This window comes from Pezoporus wallicus, unplaced genomic scaffold (assembly GCF_028554395.1).
Source record: "Pezoporus wallicus isolate ANWC-B61680 ecotype Strahan unplaced genomic scaffold, APGP_CSIRO_Pwel_v1 contig_8341, whole genome shotgun sequence".
Classification (NCBI taxonomy): Eukaryota; Metazoa; Chordata; class Aves; order Psittaciformes; family Psittacidae; genus Pezoporus; species Pezoporus wallicus.
This window is the reverse complement of record NW_026638083.1, coordinates 2,000,106-2,025,117: the sequence shown is the minus strand read 5'-3', so window position 1 is coordinate 2,025,117 and position 25,012 is coordinate 2,000,106. Positions and strand designations below refer to the sequence as shown.

General features: G+C 42.7%; 2 protein-coding genes across 2 annotated transcripts in view; both read left to right on the top strand.

Moving 5' to 3' along the window:
• The window catches only part of CCDC187 (coiled-coil domain containing 187), a 34,579-nt gene extending 15,693 nt beyond the window's left edge, over nucleotides 1–18,886 (top strand). The window contains exons 12-26 of the mRNA XM_057408943.1: nucleotides 638–819; nucleotides 7,100–7,206; nucleotides 7,548–7,658; nucleotides 8,516–8,619; nucleotides 9,091–9,224; nucleotides 9,725–9,870; nucleotides 9,985–10,172; nucleotides 10,797–10,884; nucleotides 11,671–11,847; nucleotides 11,937–12,115; nucleotides 15,215–15,399; nucleotides 15,992–16,059; nucleotides 16,526–16,607; nucleotides 17,453–18,850; nucleotides 18,882–18,886. Coding sequence (XP_057264926.1) covers nucleotides 638–819; nucleotides 7,100–7,206; nucleotides 7,548–7,658; nucleotides 8,516–8,619; nucleotides 9,091–9,224; nucleotides 9,725–9,870; nucleotides 9,985–10,172; nucleotides 10,797–10,884; nucleotides 11,671–11,847; nucleotides 11,937–12,115; nucleotides 15,215–15,399; nucleotides 15,992–16,059; nucleotides 16,526–16,607; nucleotides 17,453–18,850; nucleotides 18,882–18,886 — 3,154 coding nt within the window. The remainder of the gene's footprint in view (nucleotides 1–637; nucleotides 820–7,099; nucleotides 7,207–7,547; nucleotides 7,659–8,515; nucleotides 8,620–9,090; nucleotides 9,225–9,724; nucleotides 9,871–9,984; nucleotides 10,173–10,796; nucleotides 10,885–11,670; nucleotides 11,848–11,936; nucleotides 12,116–15,214; nucleotides 15,400–15,991; nucleotides 16,060–16,525; nucleotides 16,608–17,452; nucleotides 18,851–18,881) is intronic.
• A 5-nt stretch (nucleotides 18,887–18,891) lies between these two features.
• Nucleotides 18,892–22,554, top strand: LOC130599025 (centrosome-associated protein 350-like). Its single transcript, XM_057409115.1, has 3 exons — nucleotides 18,892–20,307; nucleotides 21,381–21,509; nucleotides 22,373–22,554. Exons 1-3 carry the CDS (start codon nucleotides 18,919–18,921, stop codon nucleotides 22,550–22,552), a joined length of 1,698 nt encoding a protein of 565 aa, XP_057265098.1. The 5' UTR covers nucleotides 18,892–18,918; the 3' UTR covers nucleotides 22,553–22,554.
• Nucleotides 22,555–25,012: the final 2,458 nt, after the last annotated feature.

Below are 25,012 nucleotides of genomic sequence, written 5' to 3'. Positions count from 1 at the left end.
AGTGTGCTTCAGCTGAGGCTTGATCAATAAATGCCCATTTCGCACCTTTCTTCCTAATCTTTATAGTTAAGCTCAGAGAGTTAGAGATCAAAATAAAACAAAACCAGTTGCTGGGATCTTTGTCAGGACAGTGGGACTTGGTGCTGACACTGTTGCGAAACATCAGTATGTACATTAACAGCAAATCACAGCTCTGGGTCACAGCCATGCTCACCATTAGCCCAGGAACATGGAACAGAGATCGGTACTCTGTGTTTCTGAAAGATTTCAGAGAGCTTTGCCAAGGTTCAGATCCAGATTGTGCAACCAGGTCTCAGCATGGCACAGATTGTACGATGAAGCCTCATAAATTCAGCTTCAAAACTGCAAGGTTGTTGTTTCTGTTTGCCACTTGATAGTTTTGGAAAACTATCAAGCCCTTTCAGAGCAGTAATTAGAGTAGGTAAAGACAAGTGTTGTTACCTGTACTGACAACATCAAGGTACAGTATGACATTACATTGAGCCTTTTGTTTCAATTTAACAAAATGCAATAAAAGATAGCTTGGATAAAATAACAACATTTTACTTCAAAAGACTGCTTACACACATGCACCATCTTAAAAACTCTCCAAGTAATTGTTGCTACCTTGGCACAGTTCACAGAAAGAACTCACAGCTCAGAGGAATCACTGCTGGTGGGAGCCTAAAGTTCAGGATCCAGAGGAAACTGCCAATGGGTCTCCTGGAGAGAGCCTGAGGACACGGCACAGCCGATTACAGCTCTCCTCCCCTCTGAGCGCTGGAGCTGAGGCTCAAGGTGGCTGTGAGCAGGACCATGGTAAGGTGGCATTTCCCAAAGTGTAGGGTGTGGTGGTTATCCAGTGCCCTCCCAGGGTACTTCCTATGCCATTGCTAAAGAATTAATAGTCCTTCATTGTAAGAGAATTCCTGCTAATGGCTCTGACTAGAACTGAAAATACTTCTGGGGTGAGGGCAAATAGCCAGGTCATGTCAACCTAGTTGATTCTATGATTTTATGTTCCAGACTTCGAAGGTGAAGGATGTTCCCTCAACATTCAAGTCCAATTTGATTACAGCCCACTGAAAAAATGCAATAGAAGTTCTTTTGCTGTCACACGTGTGACTGCAGCAGAGGGACAACCTCACAGGTTGCTCCCATGCTGAGTTACACCATGACAGCCATAGACAGCCCCAGATGGAATAACCACTTGTTTAGACTGGAGACATTTTCAGCTTCACCTGAAGGTCTCCCAGGGCCTTGCAATGAATTCTTCATAATTGCCACATCACATAAGTGTGGGATGTTATCCTACTTGGGCAGCAAGAGACATCAAGGCACATTTACAGGGGCTAGCAAAGGATGCAGGCTGATGGAGAGATGTGTTCAAGGACCCTGGAGGGCTGGGCAAGGCAGGATGACTGCAGGGCTTTGCCTCTTCTGCCCCAACAAACGTTTGCCTGGAAACAAGGGAAAGTTTGTGGCTGAAAGGGTTAAATGGCAAACAGCAGCATGAGCCTGCTCTGTCTGAAGAGATCTCTGCTGGCTTCCACCAAACAGAGCAGATGGTGCATTGTTTTAAGGGCTTTTCTGAGACAAAAGAACAAGATCAGATAACCTTTCCTCAAAGAGGGTACTTACAAAAAGCCTTTGCTCTTATTAAGGATTCTTCATTGTTTTGCCCACCAAATTTCATACTTAATATTGGATTTTGAGGTGGTGTTGATGCCAGCATTGTTTACTAGGCTTCTGCCCAACCCCCAGGGGCTGGGAGGGCATCTCACATGATTGGACAGTGAGTCTGTTGTCTGAAGTGTTTACCACAAGCAAAAGACATTGTATTTGTTTAATATTAATAACTAAGGGCCCCAATTCTGGAAGCTATTTGGCAAAAAGTCCCTGCCATCTACTATTCACTATAGGAACAATAGGAACTGCTGCCTTGTGTCTATGCCAGGAGAGGCCTGAACCTTCTCTGAGTGTTTGCAGGCTCTGACAGCACTGGAGCTTCAGCCCATGGTTTGACTGTGAGCCAGCAGGTCCACTCCAGGCCACGCTGCTGCAGATGAGGCACAGAACTGTCATTCTGAAGACAATGTGGGTTTGAAATATGGGTCACAAGTGGATCTGTTTGCCACTCTTAGCAGGGAAAGGGCATTCAGACACAAGCCTGTATTGTTTGCTTGAGGCGTCACACCAGCAGTTGACTGTGTTCTGTGTGAACACAGAAGTCACTGTGCACACGCAGCATAATGATGTGCAATTATATAACTGCTGCAAAACATAAATATCTACCATTAAAAGGTACCCACATCACCTGCTTGCTGAGCCAAAGACATGAAAAATATTCTGTAGTAAACATACTTGACAAAATAACAAATTTCATTTTCAAACATAATAAAGCAGGATGTAAGAAGCAGATATTCACAACATATTTCTAACTGTTTACTGCCTGGAGTAAGACAGTGACCTGTCTGAACTGTTCCATTTTCTTTCTAAACACAGCCAGTGTAAACTCCAGATTTGCCACTGCTGTAAGCACACCTGTGATGAACACAAATTGGCTCCACAGGCATCACTGGGAAGTATTTCACACAGCTCCTATGTGCATCTCAAACGAGTTCAGCACAAAACCTGCTATAACCAAGTGAGCTGGTGAGGAAGTGTTTTGCACATCTTGCTTGTCTCAGAGACACCACTACATAAAATCTTCCCATCATTCCTGCCAGGTCACCAGGTCTCTTCCCGAGGGAGCTGAATGAGGTGTAGTTTCCTTGATACTGCAAGAAAAGCCCCCAGTTTCCCTATTGCTATTAAATAAGGGAAGCTGCTGATTTAAAAGAAAAGCATTCTGCTTGTGTCCCTTGCTACAGCCTTGTGATGGGACTAAATGAGCCAGAAAGCCCATTTCATGGGCCAGACTTATGTTTCCTTTTTTGTATTTGAGAGAGAACAAGGTCTAAGCTGAAGTTAATTGTTAAAAAGAAGTATTTTCTAACCGTGGAAGTTTAAGCATGGCAACTGGTTTGAAGTAACTTGCAATAGGAAAGCAAATGGGGCGGTCTCCATTGTTCTCAAAATGCAGAATTTTAACCTGATTACAAAGAGAATATATTTCTATGTAACATCTTTCCCCTCCACTGCGGACTGAGATATTCTCTCACCTCACTAGAGGGAGCTGCCTTCTTACTTCTAGAAGAGAGAAACGATTAAATTGGTGGAATCAGGGCAGTGTAAGAGCCTGGTTTCAGCTAATTGTCCGCTGATGGAGAGTGCTGAGATAAGACAGCTCCTCGTGTTTCGCTTCAAAATCCTACACTGGCTTTTGTATGTTACGAAGTTTCTGCCTGGTGCTGCAGTGAGCTCCATCAGCAGCCTCCAAACACCTCTCAAGCAGTCTGCAGCAATGGCAGTTTCAAGCTTCTTGGCATTGTGGCAGGCAACAAGAGAGAATTGCTCTCACTTCCTTTGATACTAGTTTTCTCCCTCTGAACTAGTTTCTTTCCATCCCCACATAGTCTGCAGTTGCCTGTGATGCACATTTTATGCACACCATGCCTGGGTGTGCATCAGATTCAGGACTTTCTCCTTTCCATGCTACTTGTGTCTTGTTCCTTGTGAAATACCACTGCACAGCATGTGAACACACACATTTCTTCCTCTGGGCAGTCAGGTGTTGCTTTGCCATACAGGCTGGGACTGTGGTACCCATACTGCAAGTGGAGTGGGTTGAGGGAATAGAAAGAACATTCCATGGAAATTCAGAGTTCTGTTTAGGTCCAGATTTGGGCCCAGCTGCCTCCTGCTAGCCTGCAGCAAGAGCTGCTCTGCTGCTCTGTGTGTAATGTGCCACACGTGGAAGAGGCAGCAGCAGGGTGAGGTATTGCCATGTGCTGCAACATCTGGTTGACAGCTGAACTCTGGCCAACCCTCCACACCAGAGGATTTAGATATAAAAAACCTGCAGAGGACAGGAGCAGCACAGGCCACATTAATCCCCTTGTTTAGCAAGCAACTAGTCTTCAGTGACAAGCAGGATGCCAGATGTATTTATAGAGAAGAAACCGATTCAGCAGGCGTGGAGGTACAGATTCTCTGAGGTACTCAAGAATGCAGCCCATTGATTTCCCTGAGTAAATGAGCAAAGCTTTCAAGTGTAGAGCCTCTTTCTTAGGGATTGCTCTTGGCCCACAGGTCTTGCTGAAGAAGGGTCAAACTGCCATCCTTGTCACCTGAGCTGCAAATCTCAGCTGTGACCAGGGGTTAGCAAACCTCTCTTCTGTGTCTCCAGCTCAGTTCCTGCATGCTAACAAGGTACTGAAATGCTTGGGTGTTTTTTCACCCTTCCCTTTGCAATAATGCAATTGAGCTAGCACAGTAACTCTGGAGAAGGGAAGGATTGCCCTGACCTGGGTATCGAACAGGTCAGCTCCTTCTGGATCTGTTGCTCCCTCTCACAGTAGCATTTCAGGACTCTTTACACCCCATCTTCAAACGATTCCAGGCAATGTAGTCAAAGTTGTGCTTACATCTGAAGCTGCAAGTATGTATTTTGGTAATAACTGGTTTGGACTGATTGCTGACACAGGCAGAAAGAGGAAAATCTGTCCTTGAGTAAAGCAGCAGTTAAGTGCTTCTGCCTGGCTTCAAGTGATTAGAAAAATGAGACTTTTAGCCCAGCTTTCTTAATTATATGTCACAGATTCTACAGGGCTTTGCTGAGATTCTGCAGGTGCAGCGGAAAGTGATTTAATAAATGGCATTTTTTGAAAGACTGAGTGTGTGTACATTGAAGCTATCTGGGGATGCAGAAACCCCATTCATCACAGAGCAGGAGGCCGTGAAGTTTAGCCAGATGGTATTTTCTTTAATGCTGGGTGTTGCAGCACAAGAAATGCATCTGCAAATAGCCACAATTAGGAAAATTTTGTTCAAAAGGAGTGAACACAGGCCAAAGCGAACTTCTTACTCACTTTGATATTAGTACCATTGGCCAGGCTTTGAGCAGAATAACAATAACATTGTTCAGTTTGAGGCATAAACTGAAAACACTTGCCGGTTTTAAGCTCTATCCTGGCAGATTACCATGCTTCACAATGGCCCACATATTAGCATTAAAAGCTACTCAGACAACTTGACATCAGTAAGTTTAGCTTGTAGTTTTTTTCTTTACAAAATGACCTCATTTGTTAGGTCTGAAGGAGGCTTCCTCAGCTGGCTTTGAAAGTGATGAGCTGTCTGCATACCCACTGAAGAGCTCTTCACTTTTTTTCTATTTTTTCTAGTCTTTTTTCTATTACCTTGTTTAAAACCATCAGTAAAAGTTCCCTGCAGAAACAACAGCTCTTTCATCCAGAGGATTTTCCTAAATATACCATGTCACAAAGTCATCTCTGGTAAGCCTATGCATTAAAGTCTGAATCAGTCCTCAAAATTGAGGAAACCCAAGGATCTTTTAAAAAGGATGATCTCTTTATTTGGCATATGATTTCTAGGCAATTCATTGTGGTTTTGCCCTTGCAAAAACCCTCCAGAATCAGGAGCTATGCATTACTGAAGTAAAAGATGAGATTTTCATCTAGTCTAATTCTGAAAAGTAGAGGGTTAAGAAAAAGCTCCATGGTAACAGTCAGAGGTGACTTTTGCAATCAAGCTGTTTATAAAAACACAGCAGCATTCTAATAGAAAATCTGTACCAGGCTTAAAGCATTAACATTTTATTTCACTTACATCCACGTAAAAACAAAAAGCATCCTGGCATGCAAAGAAGCCCACGTCTCTGCTCCTTCCATGTTCAAGATCCTTCAGTATTTACTGCAAATTCAAACCTTGCCTGTCATGGGCTTATCCTGAGGCTTGGGGTAATTTGAATTCAGACAATCTGGATGGGGACACAGATTTTATCTCAAGTTTCCAAGTCAAACCTATTTCTATTTATGACCCCACATTTCAATTCATTTATGGCTCTGGTTGCTGTGACAGTGGCACAGCACAGAGTAAACACGCAACCTGTTTGCATAAGCTTAGCAATTCATCTGAGGAGCTCAAAGCAGCCAAGAACATATCACTGGTAAACATTACATCACTTGTACTGTAAAAGACAGACAGGAGAGTTACAATAAAGAAGCAGCAGTGAAATAGGAGCACCCGGAACAAGAGTTCTTTTCCCCACTTAAACTGAAAGGTTTTTTCATGGGTTTCTTTTCCCCTGTGACAAAAGAGAGAAATCCAGTGGGACCCTGTACAGGGACAAGCTGCAAGATGGAGGGGAGCTTTGGGAGTTCCAGTGATGCTGCTGGAGCTCCCAAAGAAGTGACCAGGTTGAGAAGCTTTTCTTCTTCTGTAACTAGTGTGCCTGGTCTTGTTGGTGCAGTAAAGGAGCAGTGGAAATAGTAAGAGTGGCAATAACCCATGCTCTGAACTTCAAGCTTAGAACAGAAATTACTCCCCACTGCTTCAAGTTCCTGACATAGGCCCTCTTGAGTCCTGCCTCTTCCCCTCTCCCCGGTACTTGCAGGACTTTACGCTAACAGATTTCTTGACAGGACGTAGGTAGAGACATTTTCCTTTTTCAGATATGTTACAAGAAATAAATGCATGCAGGAAAGTTATTCTGGGAATAAAGGCAGATTTGGGAGGTTTCCAAAAATAGGCCCAGGGAGGATTCAAAAGAAAAATGCACTTAGGAACAATGTACACATCCACCCTTCCCCTTTCAGTGGTTGCCTGTTTATGTTCATGTATTAGGACTCAGGAATGTTTTGAGAAGTACAGTCAGGCCTGAAATTCAGCAGAGTGCTGAGAAGTGTTCTGGGACCACACTGAAAATACCACAATGCTGTTAGATTAGTTACAAGGTCTATGGGCGTCACTGGTGACCCAGTAAGTCAGCCCTGCTGGCAAAACACTTTGCAAATGCTTTAACCCCAAAGGACTTGCACAGTATAGAAACTGTTTCAGGGCAGCAACTGAAGCCTGAAGGAATCTGGTTCCACTGCCTCCCTCTGGTTAATTCTGCTACTTTATCCAGCTAGCACTCATTAAACAGAGCACAGATCTGTTAAATTAAGAAGGTGACTGTTACCATCTGTTTCCCAAGCTCCTGCAGGCAAGGGACACCCTGGCTGCACAGAACTGGAAAAGAAACACAGGAGCCACCTGGACTATTTGAGGCAAACCTCCCTCCTACTGGCTCACAAACTGAAGGTACAGTAAGCAACTGATGCAACAAGCAAAGAGCAATGCAAGTTCTGCTGTCCCACGTAAAAAGGTGCTAGCTCTCACCTAATCCACATGTGTTTAGGATATAATCAGTTGGCATCAGCTGACTGCATCAGGTTTATAAAGCTCATTTACCTGTAACGGGGAGGTGCCAGCCTTAAACTGGTATTTGGAGGTCCTCCTCTAGCACTGGTGGGTAAGAACACATTGCTGTGCAATGCCAGGGCTGCCTTCTTTTGGAGTTTGCTGCCCTTTGCTCTCCAGCTCTGGGGAATCACCTGACTTCGTTGGAAATATCATTTATAGTGTGTCATTTCCTAACACAGGTTCATCAGCTGCAGCAGAGACAGCAGCTTACAGTGCTGAGGGAGAAAGCAAAGCTAGAGGTTCAAGAGAGCCAGAGGTGTTTGAATGACCTGCTTCAGCACAGTTCAGGGGTAAGTTATTGTTTCAGCTCTTGGGTTGCCACTTCTGACTTCAGCAAAATCTTTCCCCAATCCCCACTGGGGTTTGTTGGGGTGTTTTTCCCCCCTCAGTCAAAAGACTAAAAAGTGTAGGTCAGTGTCGTGGTTTAAACCCAGTCAGGTAACTCGTTTGCTCACTTCCCCCCTTCTTTCCCTCCCCCTGCTCCCGGAGGGACAGAGAGGAGAATCAAAAAGAATGCAACTCCCACGGGTTGAGATAAAAACAGAGGTGCCCAGGTCTCTCAGGTAACAGAGTTCCTTAGGTTCTCATTTGAACTGCTGATCTGACATAACTTGGGTACTGCAGCTTGTTTACCTTCCAGCCTCAGATTCTGCAGTCAGCTGGGGACTGATGGACTTCAGTGTCTACTTCTTAGAATAAGAATGCAGCCCCATATGCGTAAGCACAAGCTCAGACCTCATGTGCAATTCCAAGCTCTCTTTACATGCTTGGGAGTATTTACTTTGGCAGATACTTCAGCTCAATTAATGTCTCTCAGTATGTTGGAACAGGTTGGACAGAAGTAATCTCTCTAGGGTTTTGCCTAAGAGCCCTTAGGATGAACACAGTACCCTGACTCCCATGAAAGCAGCTCTAAATACAGGACATTTTGTGAGCTGTTACACTACCTTACGTCCATATGCCCACACAGGTTTTTCACTGTGAGTAGTACCCAGCTCATTAGTTAATGAAATCTTTAGGAATTACTGGTGTATGAAAAGCATTATCTACAATGAAGAGCTTTCCCAAGAAAATGAGGGAAGAAAGCTTCAAAGTTCTGCCTTTCAACCAGATCACTCAGGCCTACAGACAGTTTCTGTGTTTGCAGGAGTGCAGTAGCTCCAAGGGCAGTTATCCTTTTGTGCCAAGATTGGACCATACAGGGCCAACACAGAGAGGACATCAACCAGAAAGTGACGACACAGCTGGCAGGTACAGGAGGCAGTATACAATGAGGCACTGCAATGGTTTAGCCTGTGCTTTGACTACTTGAATGATGTGGGGGCCTAAAGCATTTGCAGTGTGTTTCTAAAATAGATGTTTGTTTCGAGTCATTTAAGAACAGTAATGGCTGTTACATTATCTTTGAAACTTGTGGGGAAAACACAATTTTCCTCATTTTGCTTTACCATCATATACCTTGGTGTGAATGACAGTATTGTATGTGCGCATTTTTATGTTCGTTTCAAGTGGCATAAAGACTGCAGAATTGCTTTTGGAGCCTTACAGATGCAATTACCAGAAAGGTGCCTTTGCACAGGTAAAAGTTCCAGTATTGCACAAAAATGAGCACCATTCTGGTCTGGAAAAGATTCAGCCTTCACAGAGGGCTTAACTATGAAAGCTGGAATTGAAAACATACCTCTAACTACTCTAAGAAAATATTTCCTTTCTTACCTTCAGTAAGCAAGAGATGCATTCACTGAAACCACCTGCATTGAAGACTGAAAGAGACCACAGTCCAGTGGACCCCAAAACAGTGGGAGAAAGAAAACCTCTGGGAGAAAGGGATTTGTACCCCTCAGTGCTTCCAGAAGGTGAACGCCAAGTTAAAGGATTTGGTGGTACTGGGCAAGCAGCACTTTCTAGCACGGCACAAAAAACAGTGCAGCATCCAGGGGCTGGAACACAGAATCCCAAAGCTCAGTAACTTGATTTTGAAAGGGTTGACGTAAATACTTCTATTCATTCTGCACATGTAAACTATAGCGATCTCCCTTTGTAGTCCTGACTTGTCTACAGAAAATAACCATCAAAGTTGAGTTATTCACCCTACCAATTACTTACCCTCTCTAATTTTTACCTGTTTGCCACGATTTCACTGGGAAGTGAAGGTCCATGCCCGTAGCTTGTTCCTGGGAGCTAAGAGCTGTGGGGAGATGTTCCTCAGGGTCCTGCTGAGGGCAGCGCATGGGCCTGGCTGCCAGCTCCCTGCAGAGGCTCCTTGAATTCCAGGATGGATGTGAACTCCTGCTGTGGGAGCTGTTTCGTGGTGTCTTTTTCGTCTTCTGTTACAGAGGGATATCTTTTCCCTCAGGATCCCTGCTGGCAGAGCACGGGGAGCCGCTGCACGACCATCAGGCCTTTAACCTGTCGTCACCTCTGGTCAGTCTGCACCACGGGGAGACCTTGGCAGGGGATGACTCCCGAGAGAGCAGCGAACAGAGCAGCTCTGCCAGCCAGGTAACAGCAGCTCTTCAGGGCTGGGCGGGGTGCTTGTTTTGGGGTGGTTTTGCTGGTAGTCCCTGTGTCAAGCTCTCACCTCACCAATAAAGATGGCGCTTGCTCTGTCCGCAGCGGAGCGAGGTCACCCGGCACTATGGAGGTTCCAGCACCTTCTGCCGCTTCAGCTTGGCCATGGCGGAGCAGTGCCTGAGGGGAGAGGAGCTGCGGGCTCAGCACCAGGCTGCCCTCCTCCAGCTCCGCAGGAGAGCTCTCCGGGAGAAAGCCATGGCCGAGCTGGCCTGGCTGGGACACCAGCAACGGTGAGGGGAGGCACGGGCAGGACAGCGCAGACCTGCCATGGCGGGCGCTCAGCGGGACGGTTTGCCTTCCTTTGAGGGGAAAAGAGCAAATATAAACCCCTTCTCTTACAGAGTAAGTGCAGGAGGAAGGAGTCTGTGCAGTTCTAGTCAACCCAGAGCACAGCGGAGCTCCGTGTTGCAGCTTCGTCCTCATGGGCTGTGAGCCTCCCCTCAGAGCTGACTGGGCTGAGGCGCCATCATGGCCAGTGGGAGACCCCCCGAGCGCAAGATGTCCCCCAGCAGTGACCGGGCTGAGGCACCGTCCCTGATGGCACAGGGCATCATCGGTGCTGCCAGGGATGGGGACAGACCCCGGTGCAAGGCGTCCCTCAGTGCTGACCGGGGGCACTGTGGGGTGCGGTTCATGGCGCCCCTCAGCAGCCAGCGCCGTGCACTGAGTGCTCAGGGAAGCCTGCGTGCCTCAGGATTGCTTCTGGCAATATGGCCCCAGCGTGGTGGGGTGTCCCCACGTCTAGCACAGCCTCCCATAGCCACCATGGCTGTCCCTGGCACCGCTTTCTGCGGAGTGTTAAATTGATGGCATTTAATGATCTGACTGCGATCCCATCCCTCTCTGGCCTCCAGCTGTCTGGAAAACCTGCAGGATAGCGAGGGAGCCTCTGCCATGGCCGCAGAGCAGTGCAGAATCCTAACGGAGCTCAACCAGGAGCAGGTAAGGCTGCAGCAAGAGGAGCTGGGTTTCATCTCCTAACCGGTGAGAGGATGCGACACCGGGAGCCGCTGGAGCAAGTGGGGTTTGCTTTCTAAAGCAGTCACTGGGGTCTTTTCATGTGCATTGTTCTGCTTGGCTCCTCACATTCAGAGAGGGGGGTCATGGCCAAGTCAGCAGCATGTGCATCTTGGAGAAAAGAAGTACACACAATAGTTCTTTTTCTATTTTTTTCCCTGTTTTTGTGCTTTTATTTCTGTTTGTGCCATAACAAAAACCATATAATGCAGAATTCCATCGATGTGTGCAGATTTAGGCTTCTGATGTTGAAGTACATTAAATTAATCTGACAGCTAATCTTATAGTTTCAGCTCTTCTGCTCCTGAGAGGAATGCTGGGCTCATAATTACACTTTGTCCTACTCCTTATGTAGTGCAGGCCTCTCCTTTAGCTCAAGGAATTCCTGTGTGAACAGCAAGCATTCCATAGTTCTGAATGACCTGAAGATGATCAATTTCCAGAGGTCTCGCCTCTCAGACACCCCATCTCTCAAGCAGTGAAATATATCCCCTTACTTGCCATTAGTTTTCATGGATATCCTCCAGTCAGCATTAGTGAAGAATAGAACTACAAAATCCTTTACAGAAAAAGGAATAAACCTGCATATTGAATCCTCTGGGTATTTTGAGAGTGGCATTGCCTTGTGTGAAGAAATACTGTGCACGTTAAGTGGGGTCTCTCTGTTGTTATCTTAGCTCTGATGCTCTTTTCTTTCTTCCCTTTGCATAGGCAGAAATCCAGCACCTGCAAAACATCTACAGGGCGGCACACCAGGAAAGAAAACTAATACTAAAGCAGCAAAGAGAAATCTTAATGATGCAGCATTTGACAGCACAACTCCAGGAAAAGCTGCATTATTTGGCAGGGAAGGAAGAGGCTACTAAATCACAGTCACCAGTTGCCTCGGTGGGTCCTTTGAGGAATAGTGAAGTGAAGAGCTGACGGTGCAGCTGAGGAACCCAGGTGAAACCTTACATATTACCTTTTCCTTTTAGCTTACAAGGAGCCCAGCAGCTGAAGAAGAAATAAAGCTGAAGACAGTAAGACTTATTTCTAGCCCAAAGTTACATTCCTCTTCCGCAGAGTCTGTGGCCCCCCCAGAAAAGCCTGACCTGTTGGGGAACAGGGACAGTTGTGCCCAGCTAAAGAACAAACAAAGCAAGAAATATGAGGGGTAAGTAAAACCCTCTCCACAGCAATAGCTGAAGGTAAGAACCAATCCAGTGGAGAAGATGGGCAGCTATGTCCTAGATAATTGTGTGAGCCGTAAATGCTCCCAAGAGGGAGTTTTAGAATGATAAGTTTTGAAGCCCTTTGTGTTCAAGCAGTGGATGCATCAAGATCCCTGCTTATCATTCTGACCAATTGCCTTATTGCTTATTTGTGTCCTCCATATGTCCAACCTACCATCTGGTGTTCAAAATGGTAAGCTCCTTGGGGCAGGGACCAGCTTATTGCAGGGGATGTGAACAGCACCGAGTAAACTAAGGTGCGTGGATCCTTTTCACAACACTGAATTCCTGAGGCAGGATACATTCATCACTTCAATATATCAACAGCAAATAGTGTATTTATTTCAGATTTTTCCACTCTTTAAAGAGAAGTCCTCTTCTGTGCAGGGGAAAAAAAAGTGGTTTAAGTGAAATCTTGAATTTGATCAGTAAGTTGTTTAACTCAGCATTTACATCAGCTGCACTATTTATCAGTGTTATTTTTCTTTATCTGAAAACAAACAAACACCACAATCTCCTGGTGCTTACAGGGAGTTACACTGTGATCTCAGTTCTTCTGTATGTCACAGACATCAACTCCTTCAAGTAGAACAAGCCAAATCTGAGCCTTAATCCTGAAATTTAGTCTGTATCTAGGTATGCATATGTCTGTGTCTATTCAGACATATAAGCAAATGTGTAGCACTGTGATTTACTGTTAGAAGTTGGACAAGTCTGTTTCATGCTGAAAAAAGCCCTGTTGGTTTGTCCCCATAAACTCACTGCACATGGGAGGGGCTGCACTGAGCAACAAACTGTTTAATCCTGTGTGCAAAAGCTGGAGTAACATTTGCTCCCCAGGCAGTTATGTTTTCATTAGATGGCTCCATGCTCCTGCTTGCAGTGTCACAATCCTCTGGGCTATGAGAAAGCCAATCTTTGCAGGCTTTATGTATTCATTTCAAACTGCATTTTTGTGCAAGCAGGTGAACATATTTCACTAGGATTCTCTGCAGTATGAAATGTTAAGTAGCATTATCTAAGTCTGTGGGATTGGCACCTGTCTCTGCAATGTTAGGAAAAAACAGAACTTTGACATCAAGCCTAACAAAGTTATTTTACATAGCATTATGAACATGAAATTATGAAATACTGAATATTTTTTTATGATGCTACACAACTGCTAATGATAGTTCACATTTTTTTTAACTAAATCTCAAAACACTTTGCAACTACCTATTAATTAGACCTCAGGATACCCATACAGAATGAGTAAAAATGTATTGATTTAATACGCTCACTCCTTTGTCTCCTCTGGCTGAGCCTATGTATCAACCCCTCAGAGGAGGTTTGTGTTTTGCTTAGGATTTAATCACGGAAGGCTTTTGTACTACACAGGGCTTAATTTTATGCTTAAACTGAAGTGTAGGAGTTCCATGTAAAATGCCCAGAGCCAGAGGTAATTCAAGAGTTCAGCACTGCCTCCTGTTCCCCAGGCACTGCATCCCCAGCACTCCCCATTGCTTCCCACTGAGCTGGAGCAGCTGAGCTGTGCAGGTGAGGGCTCAGTAGTATCCACACTGCTCACAACAGCAGCCTTCCAAAGCAGACTCAGATGAGCAAAATCTAGTTTGCTTCAGAAAGATAAAATAAGTAGTTAAAGACAAATCCATATCTATATGAATTAGAAACCCCCTTCCACCAGACCTTTAGCAGACTGGTGAGTCAGGTTTGTGCATTTACTTAAGTCCCCACAGGGAAAGGCTTTCAAATAAATCCCTGCACAGAACTGATCTATAATTCATGGGTTTATTGATTACAAGTCACAGAAATCTTTAAAAGGTTTCTTGGCTGTGCTTTCACTTCTTGTTAACTGACAAGCCTGCTCATAGGAGAACACTGAATATTCGCATCAGTCTAGAGCAGAGGGGGCCTGGTAGAACTCGTGATACACCCAAAATCTGGCTGCTGTCTGACAGTGCATAGATTTCCTCCCTGTGTAAAAGTGCAGAGTGGTAATTACACTATTTATCTACCAGCACAGGTATGTTCATATCCTGATCAGGAAGACAGTTGATAAGCAGGGCTGGAAGGGGCTGGTAAATACTTCTAAAAATTAAAGCAAACTGAAATAATAAATAAATTACCAGCATGTGGGAAAGCTGCTGGTTTAGTTTTGTTCATGGGTGGTGCAAGGAATACAGAAGCTTTTAATTGTTATAAATGAACAAGCTTTTAGCTAAGAATTGGGAATGCATCTTCTGAATTGGGATACTTAATTTGAAGTCCCTAAACACTAGTGGTGGTGAATACTATATAGTCATTAAAAATAAAATAATGAATGAGGATTGAGCTTCTAGCCACTGTCATATTGTTGATCTTCATCTATTCAAGAATATATTTCACTTTCTAAACTGTTATTGTAGTAAAAAAAGATAATCCCCAAAACCACAACAACCCACATGGAGATGACTCTTTTTTTCTGGACTCACTCAACTGTGTATTCTAGAACTTGTGCCACTAACTGAAAAGCTTGTGAGTGTGAATTGTGTTGCTTTATGCTTTTACAGTAAGCAGGCTGTTTGGAAAGTTCAAAGTCACCATCAGGTTCAGTATCTGATGTCCCAAATGTCCATAAAGTTGCAATGCTATGTTTAACGTGGAAAAATTAACAAGATCTGTCGGAATCTGCTGCAGTACCACAGATTGGAAATGGGGGAGGCAAACAGGTTCAGAGTTTGACCCCGGTTTTACCTTTTCAATGCTGATGATTTCTTCAGTCTCCTCCTGTTCTCGTCTATGAAGATTAGAAACCTGACTATAAAATACAACGTCAAGTGAGAGGGAGGGGAAAAGAGAGGAAAAATACACTCTTCAGGATGCTTCTGACTTTACTAATTTGCTGGTTTCAAAACGTATGTGTCTGTGAGCACTCTACAGGTACCATCAAGCACTATCAGAAGCATTTAATTCATACCTTTATTGATTTCATATAGAGTTATCATGATTAATTTGGAAACACAAAACCAATCCCCAACCATTAATTCCTTGTCTGTTTACAGTTTTCCTTCTGAGAGCAAGGGAACACTGGTACGCTGCCAGAAGCAGGCAGAGGAGTTGCCAGGTTTGGAGCCATCCCTTGGTGTGCAAGGTCCTGATGTGTCTCAGACAGTGGCCAAGAAAGTGTGTGGTGCTTCTGGTCAAACCACAGGCTCAGTCTTTATGTTTAAAGACTGCAAAACCACAGGTACCAAATAAAGATGATCTCTGTAGAGATCAGCCATGTTTGTGGCTGCTTATTCAAACTGCATGACTTAGGGCAAAAGTTAAAGTCTCAGTTGTTCTTTGGACCAGTTCAAATGATCTTCCAGAAGAGGACAAGCACATGAGAGCGAGCTTGTGATGTTGATCTGTTCCTTGGTTACCTTCATCGTGGGGTTTGGTACCAGGTCCTGTTCAGAATTGGCAAGAAGGTGTCACAAAGGAGTAAGTCCTGTTGTTGACTTAGCAGCCATGCATAGATGAAGAAAGAAAGTGTAGAAAATTCTGGAAGTGGGCTTGAGAATTGCTACCATGTAACTGGATGATACCCAAGGTGATAATTGAATAAATATGGTCGTTGCTCATTTCACCTTCTGTTGTATGATGAGGAGTGTCTAGGGCAAAACTAAGTTACATAGCTATAAATATCTTTAAACCTTCTTGACTGAGCTAAACAAAAAGCTACAGTCAAGTAATTCTTGAAAAAGAAATGCAGGACTGGAAATATTGTAACTTCATGCTGTACCTTTCAGAGCTTAATGCTCAGGATCATGTTTTATTACCTCTGGAACATGCAGATTCAGCTAGAATGGATGAGGCCGTATCCACACCATTTACAAGAGAAGGCAGAAAGTGTGCATTTCCGGTAAGGATCACCCCTGCAGTTCCATTTCTGCCTAAAGAAATGGTGCCCAAGGTTACATTTGCCTTAAGATAGGACCAGCACCAGGCTCATTTGACAATTATGAAGATCAAGTAAAAGTTTTGTGTGTTGACTGTGTGACCTTCAGCTAAAGACTGAACAAATTTCCTGCCCTTCCATCTTCTCTATGTTATTGACTGATGACAGTGTCCTTAAGCCATCTCCTGTGGTGCAGTGCCGCTCCAGGAAGAAATAAACCTGCTGCCCATAGAGACTAGTTAGGCCCTTCCCTATTTCCTACATCAGAGACGCACTCACAACATAGGTATATATATGCCCAGCAGTCCATATGAACTTGTATCTTAGCGTAAACATGTAGATTTAACCTCTGATCTCAACTATTCTTTCTGCCAGCAGAGTCCTTTTCCCTTAAGAAGATAACTCTGTCTCTTACATATTCACATTCTAGGAGTTTGCGCTGGAGGAAAAGGCACTTGTTTTAAACCCAAAGATAGATCCTAAAGACAATGAAGATATTAATCCATGTGACAGTAAGTTCACAATGAAAAGCTTGGGGATGCTTTCTACTTTGTGTAACTTATGCCTGGTTCAGGCAGAAAATACTCTTCAAGGAACTGGTAAATCATATTTAATGCTATTATGTCCAATCTGTTTCAACCACTTCAATCAAACTTTAATCCAGACAGAAAGAGAGACAATCTCCTCATTTATTACCTGAGTGTCTTGCTCACTTTACCCAATATATAAATCACTGCTAGGCAAGATGGTGGAGATCTCTCAAAGGTTTATTATCAGATATGATTATACTGCTTCCTCAGAACAAAATCATAACTTACTCTGATTGTGTCATTAACAATTTACTCTCTTTTGAGGCATTTTTTTCAATAATTTAAGGCTGTTCTTTTTAAAAGAGCATAGATCAGTTGAAGATAGACTTTGACAGGACATGCTGGAGTTATTTTTGTTTCCAGGTTTTATCCTCGGTTCATATTTCTTGCTCTCAGTAGGCTATATAATGAATAAAACTGGCTGTTTGTATATGAGCCAGTTACATCATTTACATAGCTCTGTGTATGCATAATCTCTCATTATAAATATTTACATATTGTGACAATATTTCATATTTGTGATAGTTTTCTAATGAACTGTCTGTCTGCGTTTGCTCCATAGTGAGGGAGACTATAGATTTGTGTAAGACAGACTTAAAAACAGCGGTCTTGATGATCAAAGTTTGGCATAGGCTGCACCTTCCCCAGATTCCCAAGCCTAGCTTAGGATTTGAGTCCTAAATTATCTGTCAGCAACCTACAAAAGAATATTGTTCTGAAATCTGATGGGCTTTATTTTATTTTGTTTTTTTACTTGAATGGTCCAGTTAAAGAAGTAGATGTGCCTGTCCTGTATGAGACCCAGCAGGTGGATGGGAGGCAGTGTTTGAAGCATTTGGACCATATTTCTCATGAAGCTCCTGATGAAGAACTACAAGCATTTTCTGAAGGATTAACTTCCACTGACTCATCACTCAGGTTGAACAACTTCTCCTCAGGATGTCAAAGTGCCAAATCAGACTCTTCACTCCTGGAGTTTCAGCAAGTGTCTGCAGTTCGGATTGACATTTCAGAAAGCTCCAGTTCAGATGCTGAATCAGAGCTGAAAAATGGAGAGGACACAGATGTCAGTATCCCACACGAGTTTGTCTGTGACAATGGTGATGCATTTCCTGATGTTTCAAAAGCGCCGCTCATAGCAAGAAGCAATGGAAAGGAAATGTTACTTAGTGACAAACACACTGAATATGAAGTGCCTGAAGAGCACAGCACTGAGGCTTCATCATGCTCCCAGAAATACGCTGGAGATGATTCAGATCATGGCTGCACTGATCAGTTGCTTTCTTTCATTGCATTAGACAAAGTAAATGCCTCAGCACATTCCTCCCAATCTGATAACCCTGCCAAAGGAATGGACGAGCCACATCTGGATGACTTGGAAAACTACAGTAGAAACAAAGCCTGTTCCCAGGAGGTCACAAACCAGGGTAAAGCTGCAGTTGCCAGCTCCTCATGCAGTGATGATATTTACTCACCTAAGATCAATGAACTGCAGAAACCTAGTTCTGTAACTGGGAGAGTGAAAAAGGTTGCTGGAATTAACAGTTTCTTTGTGGATCAAAATAGAAACCTAATGGTGTTTCCACTCGCAGATTCTTCGAGACATCTAGATTTGGTGACTGACCAGCTTAGGAACACTGTCTCTTTTCCACCCAACAGAGATACTGAAAATAACAAATTACTGACATGTCTATCTTCAAGAAACTCATCTGCTTCAGGAGATGAAAATAAGCATGCGCAACTTTTGAACAAGAGACTTGGATCCAGCAAATCCAGTCAGATTGTATCCTTGTCCACATCCATGCCTGGAATTTCTGAGGAAGTCCATATAGAAACCAACTCATTCGAGTCTTTCCAAAGGGTGGCTACAGAAAATCAAAGTATTTCCACAACAGAAAGGCAAGCCATAAAGGAAGAAAGGAAAGGACTGTGTTCTTCTGTCTCCTCAAGAAAGCAATTGCTTCAAGCTGAGAACTGCTCTTCCAAAGGTGAAGATGATACAATTTTTATTACTGATGAGGGTCTCCCTCCAACCGATGAGGAAATCCTGTCAGAAATACTGTCTCCTGTTGATGAAGTATTGTCCTATGGAAGTGCTGACTTGCCATCCTCTAACAAAATGGATTTGTCATTTCTAAGTGAAGATCCTCCTCCTCCCCCTTTAGGCAAAGATACAATGAAAAATGATGCTCCTAGCTTGAGTATGGATGATCTCCCATCTCCACCAGAACAAATGACAGTCTCGGAGACTAGAGAGTGTATGGATGAAGATGCATCACTGAAAATGGACACATTGCCCCCATTACCTGATAACACTGTGCCTGAGGAATTTCCCCTGCTCAGTCAAGAAACAACTGCTGTTTTTTCAACACAGAATGGTACAGTCTCAGAGCAATCTTTAGTTAAAGGTATTTCTGGTGCAAAGGAGAGCTTATCAGAAAACCAACAAGGAGAACATGAGACACCTATGGAGTATTCAGAGTTTCTGCCTGTGTCAAATGCTGCTACTTCTGGTCAGGCCAAGGAAAGTTTCGATTTCACAACGAAACAATGCAAAACACACTTAGCACTGCCCAAAGCTGAGGATAACAGTGCCGACCCATTGTCATCATTTGAAATTGGGGACAGAGTGTTAGTAAAGCAGACCCAACCTGGAACCCTCATGTTCAAAGGACAGACTTATTTTGATAGTGGCCATTGGGCTGGTGTTGCACTTGACAAAGCTGAAGGTGATAATGCTGGCACCTACAAAGGGGTGAAGTATTTTGAGTGTGCTCAGCACTGTGGTGTCTTTGTCAGACCTAATGAGATCTCCCACTTGTTGGGGGCTAGGGAAAATGATTCCAGTTATACTGGGGATGAAGACTCTGACTCCTTCTACGATGATGAATCCTTCAAAGGAGACTGCAAATATTCTGAAGGTGATGAGCAGAGAGCAGGGTTTACAGAGGAGAAAGCAGAAGACACAAACAGTGTGGAAGGATCAGAAGTGAAAGAAACCCAGGCCAGGTTACACACTGCCTTGCTGTCTGGAAAAGAACAAAAGATTCCACGTTGTGACCAGTGTGATGAATTCCTCTGTCAAATTAACCTAATGTGCTTGGGATCAGATACAGAAAAACCAGAACCAACACAAATAAAACAAAGGACCCTTGCAAATGTGACTCCAATGGAAAGTAAGACTGGTAACACAGATGAGGGAAACACAAGCAAAAATATCTGTCGCTTGGTAGAGGATCGGAAAAGGAATAAACTTGTTGGTGATATTGCAAGTGAATCTGGTACAAAACTTCTTGACATTTTAATTGTATTTTCTGAACCAGTTCAGCACAAATATAAAAGTGCCTTTGCAAAAGACCTAAGACAAGAAGACTCTCAGAAATTGTTTCTCCTTAAAGAAAACTCAGTTTCTTTCTTATCTGAACCATCAGCAAAGGTTTCTGATGTCTTGCTGTGTGACTTGGACATACGCAGTGTTCATGGTTGTCACACAGTAGCAGAGAGAATTGCAACTAAATTTGTAGGTGACGCAGTTAAAGAATATAAGATTAAGAGAAAACAAGGCTCAAAAGTAGACAATGTATTTCCCTTATCTCCAGAGGCTTCTCCAACCACTTTGCCAGTAAGTACAGTGGTTTTTTGTCTAAAGTCCTGGACCTGAAATTTTGTCTGCACAGACAAGCATTTGTGTTGTTTTCCACATCCATAAAAATCATGTCAGCATTTGCAACCAGATGGCTGACTTAATCTGATCTGCTCCTCTCACCAACATACGCTGGTGAGACACAAAAGCAATACTTGTACAAATTAGATCAGTGGCACTCAGCTCCTTGGAAGGAAACTGTGGAAGTTCCATTTGTGATACCACATTACAGTTCTTATATTAAGGAATTGTCTGCATGTGCTGTAGAAGAATTATGGACCCCAGAAAACATATATTCAGATTTCAGAAGGATCAATGTGCCAAAGTACTTTGAATGTAATGATCTCCCAGGGAACGATTTTGAAACAGAAAGCAAGAGGATGTATAATCAGGTATTTTTAAAGCAGTAACTGTTACTCAACTCACCCAGTGTTCTGTACACTGACTCATATTAGCTAGTACTTCATATTATTCTAGCTGTTAACACTAAATATAGCTAAAAGAGCATGAAAGGTATTGCAAAGTACTGCTTCTGGGTAATTTGCTGCAAAATAGTTCCACTAAAATGGATGTCCTTGCTGTGATAGATGCCTTTTGCTAGAGCTTTTCAATTGTAATTCCCTGGACACATAGCCCAGCATCTGTTTGGGGTCTGTTCAGAAAGTTCCAAGCTCCTTGGAAAGCTGCAAATTAAAGGATGTACCTCAGATGGTCCTGCTGAGTTTGAACAGATCTTCGTGTTCCTCAGCATCCTGGAACTACTGAGTTCTGCGGACATCTGCCTACACAAGGAGACTAAAGGCCCCCATCAGCGCCACACTTAGCGAGTGCTCACACATTACTGTCCAATCCCTGCTGTACAGGATGATGTGCTCTTTAGGCAATGATCAGCATAGGAACATCAGTGATGCGGGCGATGTTAGGGTATTTTGCACCAAGATGCAAACCTCTACTGTCACCAGCATAACATCCTTCAGAAGGGCTGAGAAACCTCTGAAAGGGCATCAGTGAGGGATTTGGTTTATGCTGGTACTGTGGTTTTGTTGTTGCAGGTTATATTTGATTTGACCCGTGAGTTGCCATGTGCAGAATATCAAGTGACTGCAAATCCAAATGCATTTCCGTGGATGCGAGAAAGTTCCAGGCGTCTTTGCAGAAGAACGGATGTCAGTGTTGTCAAGGTACATTCTGGAAACACAAAGTGTACAATAACAAGAGTCAGGGAGGAGAGCAGATAATTGTCATGGCAAAAAGAGAGTGTGAAATGTGGGAGGATTACGGCAGTGTAACTGAGGTGATTAGAGAAGAAAACAGCATTGCTCTGAAATGCTTATAAATACAGACCGAGCTGATTAAAGTGTACAGAGTTCTACAGAATGGGAAAGGGGCTTCTAAATCTCCCTGATTATGACTATTTTGGGTGTAACCTTTAAAGTAATCTTACATGTAAAGCGTGTTGGTTGCCCAATATTGATCAGCTACTTCTAAATCAGTCCCCTAAACTCTGGGATGTTTCTAGATCTAAAGCTGAATCTTCACACTGGCACCCTGGCAGCCTTCTCAGTGACAGAATTCCTATGGGAAGAATTCTTTTCAGCCTCTTTTATTTTGTAGACGTTTGTTCAGGGTGAATTTTTTAAAATAATGAGCCTGAAAAAGAATGACTTATAAATGAAAATCAAATTCCTTAATATGGCCAAGTATGGCAACTGTAAGAGAGACAGAGTGGACCTTATTCTGGTAAGCGAATTCCAACCGCAGATTCGTTTTGATTTTCCCTAGGTTTAAACTAAAAAATCTCATGCTTTTGTGAGAGTCGTGTGCACTCAGAATAACTTCAGAACTTCTTTTTCAGTACACTTGCAATAATAATCCAGTACTTCCAGTCCTTGTGAGTGGTTCAGATGAAATACATTAAATCAGTGATGCGTATCTAAAGTTCTTGGATTAGGTACAATGTCTTGGTACCTCTCAGAACAGACCATGCTCTTATTCTTGAAGTATTATAAACAATTAAAATCTCTGAAATAAACTTGTATCTTAGATTCAGGAACTCTGCAAAGAAGAACCTCAATGGACTTACTACAAGGATGATGAATTAACTGTGAAGATGAGAATGATCGAAGACATATCTGATAGCTTGATCCTCGACACAATAAGAGTTCTTAACAAGATCTATCTGAGAAGAGCCTGTAATTCTAAGGATTCCCTAAAAGACTTTTAAGGATTTTTAATCTGTTTTTTTAAATATTTCTTTATTCAGGCAAGGAATTTTTTAGGCATGATTTCAGAATTTTAGTTCTGAACTTGTACCAAATACCAGTGGGATATTGACCTAATCTGTGTGTTCATGTGTGCTTTGGAAATGCTTATTAAGGTAATGCTCACCTTTGATGTCACACAGAATCTAAAGGCTGGAAGTTTTATTCTGGGTTTTTTTTGGTCAAGACAGCACTTTATTCACTTGTGTGTTTTAAGAGCACAACATGTTTTAAAATTGTGTCCAAGTCTCTATAAACAGAGTTCGAACCCAATTTATGTGTAAATTATCCTATTCTTTGTTATCATGTTCAGGCTATGAGTGATGACAGGTGAATAATACTGTGAAAATAATGTTCAGATAATCATAAGTGACTCTTAAGAATACAAATGTGCAAATGGAATTAAATCTCCTAGAAAAAGAATTGCTGTGTGCCTCTGCAGTTTGGAATAAACTCCTCTAACTGGAACAAGCCTAAAGCTTTTCCTGATGGGCACAGCAGAGTTAAATGTCACTGCATCATTTTTATATGTTCTTATACACTATGGAACTGGTTAAAAGGAACCCGGAGATGGCTTCAGAGATGTGGCATATGGAATGATCTTGTCCTGGCAGGATCTAGAGCCAGACATTCATTTTTAATATCTACAACTTTATGCAGATGAGACAAACCCTGCTGTAATGCTCTTCAAAGGGGATATTTTTCTATCAGTAACTCCAATTTCTGAAAATTAAATATGTGCCTGTGGTTAGGTTATTTATCATACAATTCACGTGAGGCCTTTGAATCTTACATCTAAACATGGGCTGCTGAAGGATGTGCTTTACTGGGCAAACCAGAGGAAATCAATAATCCTATTCTTTTGTTTTGGCAAAAATAGAAAAATATCAACATTCAGGGTGTCTTTCAAATGAAATGAAAAGCAGGACAATTACATATAAGCCATATATAGACTCCTATTTAAAATCACAATATTTACAATATAGGTTTTGTGAGGAAAACAGAATACATTCCATGTTTCTATTTTTAAATACTGATGGCTTAACTTTTCCTACTGAACTGTTTGTTTTCTGAATAAACAAAATACCCCCCCCAAAATCTCACTTTTATTTGTTAGTACTGAAATCAAGTGGAATTGCAGGCCATAGTGTATGCTCTGCTGTTCTCAGTGGTGAATGGGAGTGGTTTTGTTGTTTTGCAGACAGCTCCGGCTCGCTGCCCCCAGTGCCTTAACTGTTGATCTTCTATCAACTATTTTCATGTCCCTTGTGGTACCTTTTCTTAACACTCTGACTCTTATCCTCATTGACGAATTAATCCAGATAAGTTATTTGTTCCAATAATAATGTTTTCTTGTTGTCAGTTTACAGTAGGATTTAACTTAATTTTTTTCCTCCTGGACTTACAGACAAATTGTGGGATACAATGACAAATCCATATATCGAAGCACTGCAGTTTTTCAGTTTACTGTCACTATGGTTTTGCAGCAGCAGCAGGATCCTTGTTGTATTTGGAATGAAAGCTATTAAAAATACCACTTATGTATGTGAATGAGTAGCTGAAGGACTCATTCCATTTCAGACTGATGCCTTATGCTACGCTATATGTTACACTTGAGGAAGATAACCATTATATTTGCAATTAGGTTTGTGAGTGAAGCCTGAACCCTTGCAAGACGCTGTATACAGAAGGACAGAGCTATAAAGTAACTCCTGCTGATGAGAATAAAAAGTGTATACACAAGACATGTCAGACATGTTTAATATCTCCACCATTCTGTGTTCAAAACCTCAGCTTCTGGCACCCAGATATATCGACCTGTTCAGTCAGTGGCAAGACTTCAATATCAAGATTACTCTCCTTCAAGGTCTAATATTTTGTTTGCCTTGGTTTTGATCAATATTAACCTCCTGGGTCAATAAATCTTGATACCAGCCTCAAGAGGAGTCATTATCTTTCATAGAAAATGATTATTTCTCAGTTAAACCCTACATTTAATTTTCCTGTAATCCATCTCTTTCATCTTCATCCATTTAACAACTCTTCTGAATAAAATGCACTCTCAGGTATCTTTCTTGGGCGCTGCAGGTTCTGAACATCCTAATTAGCAGCTGCCACAGGATTTCTGAGTTCTTTGAAGAGGTTGGACTCTGCCACTGTAACCAGCTCATTTTGTGGCATACAGTGCCAGGGAAAAAGAGACAGGAGAAAACCCTCGGCTGGGATGTACTACAAGCAACCACATAACTTATAGCTGTGGGTATGGATGCAGAAGGTGACTGAGCTGCTTCAGATGTTAATGGTGAAGAAAAGAGAGGATTGGGAAAGGAAAAGGCAAAGGTGGCAAAATCTGTTCCTTGGTTGCCAAAGGAGAACATTTTTATTGTATAGAAGAAACCCATCCTTGTACTGTCTGTGTGTTA

Bases quoted from the DNA above. Each gene is read 5' to 3' on its own strand.
- LOC130599025 (XM_057409115.1), top strand. From the start codon at position 18,919: ATGACAGTCTCGGAGACTAGAGAGTGTATGGATGAAGATGCATCACTG. The intron at 20,308-21,380 runs GTAAGTACAGTG...TTGTTGTTGCAG, and splicing joins CTTCTCCAACCACTTTGCCA to GTTATATTTGATTTGACCCG. The intron at 21,510-22,372 runs GTACATTCTGGA...CTTGTATCTTAG, and splicing joins CGGATGTCAGTGTTGTCAAG to ATTCAGGAACTCTGCAAAGA.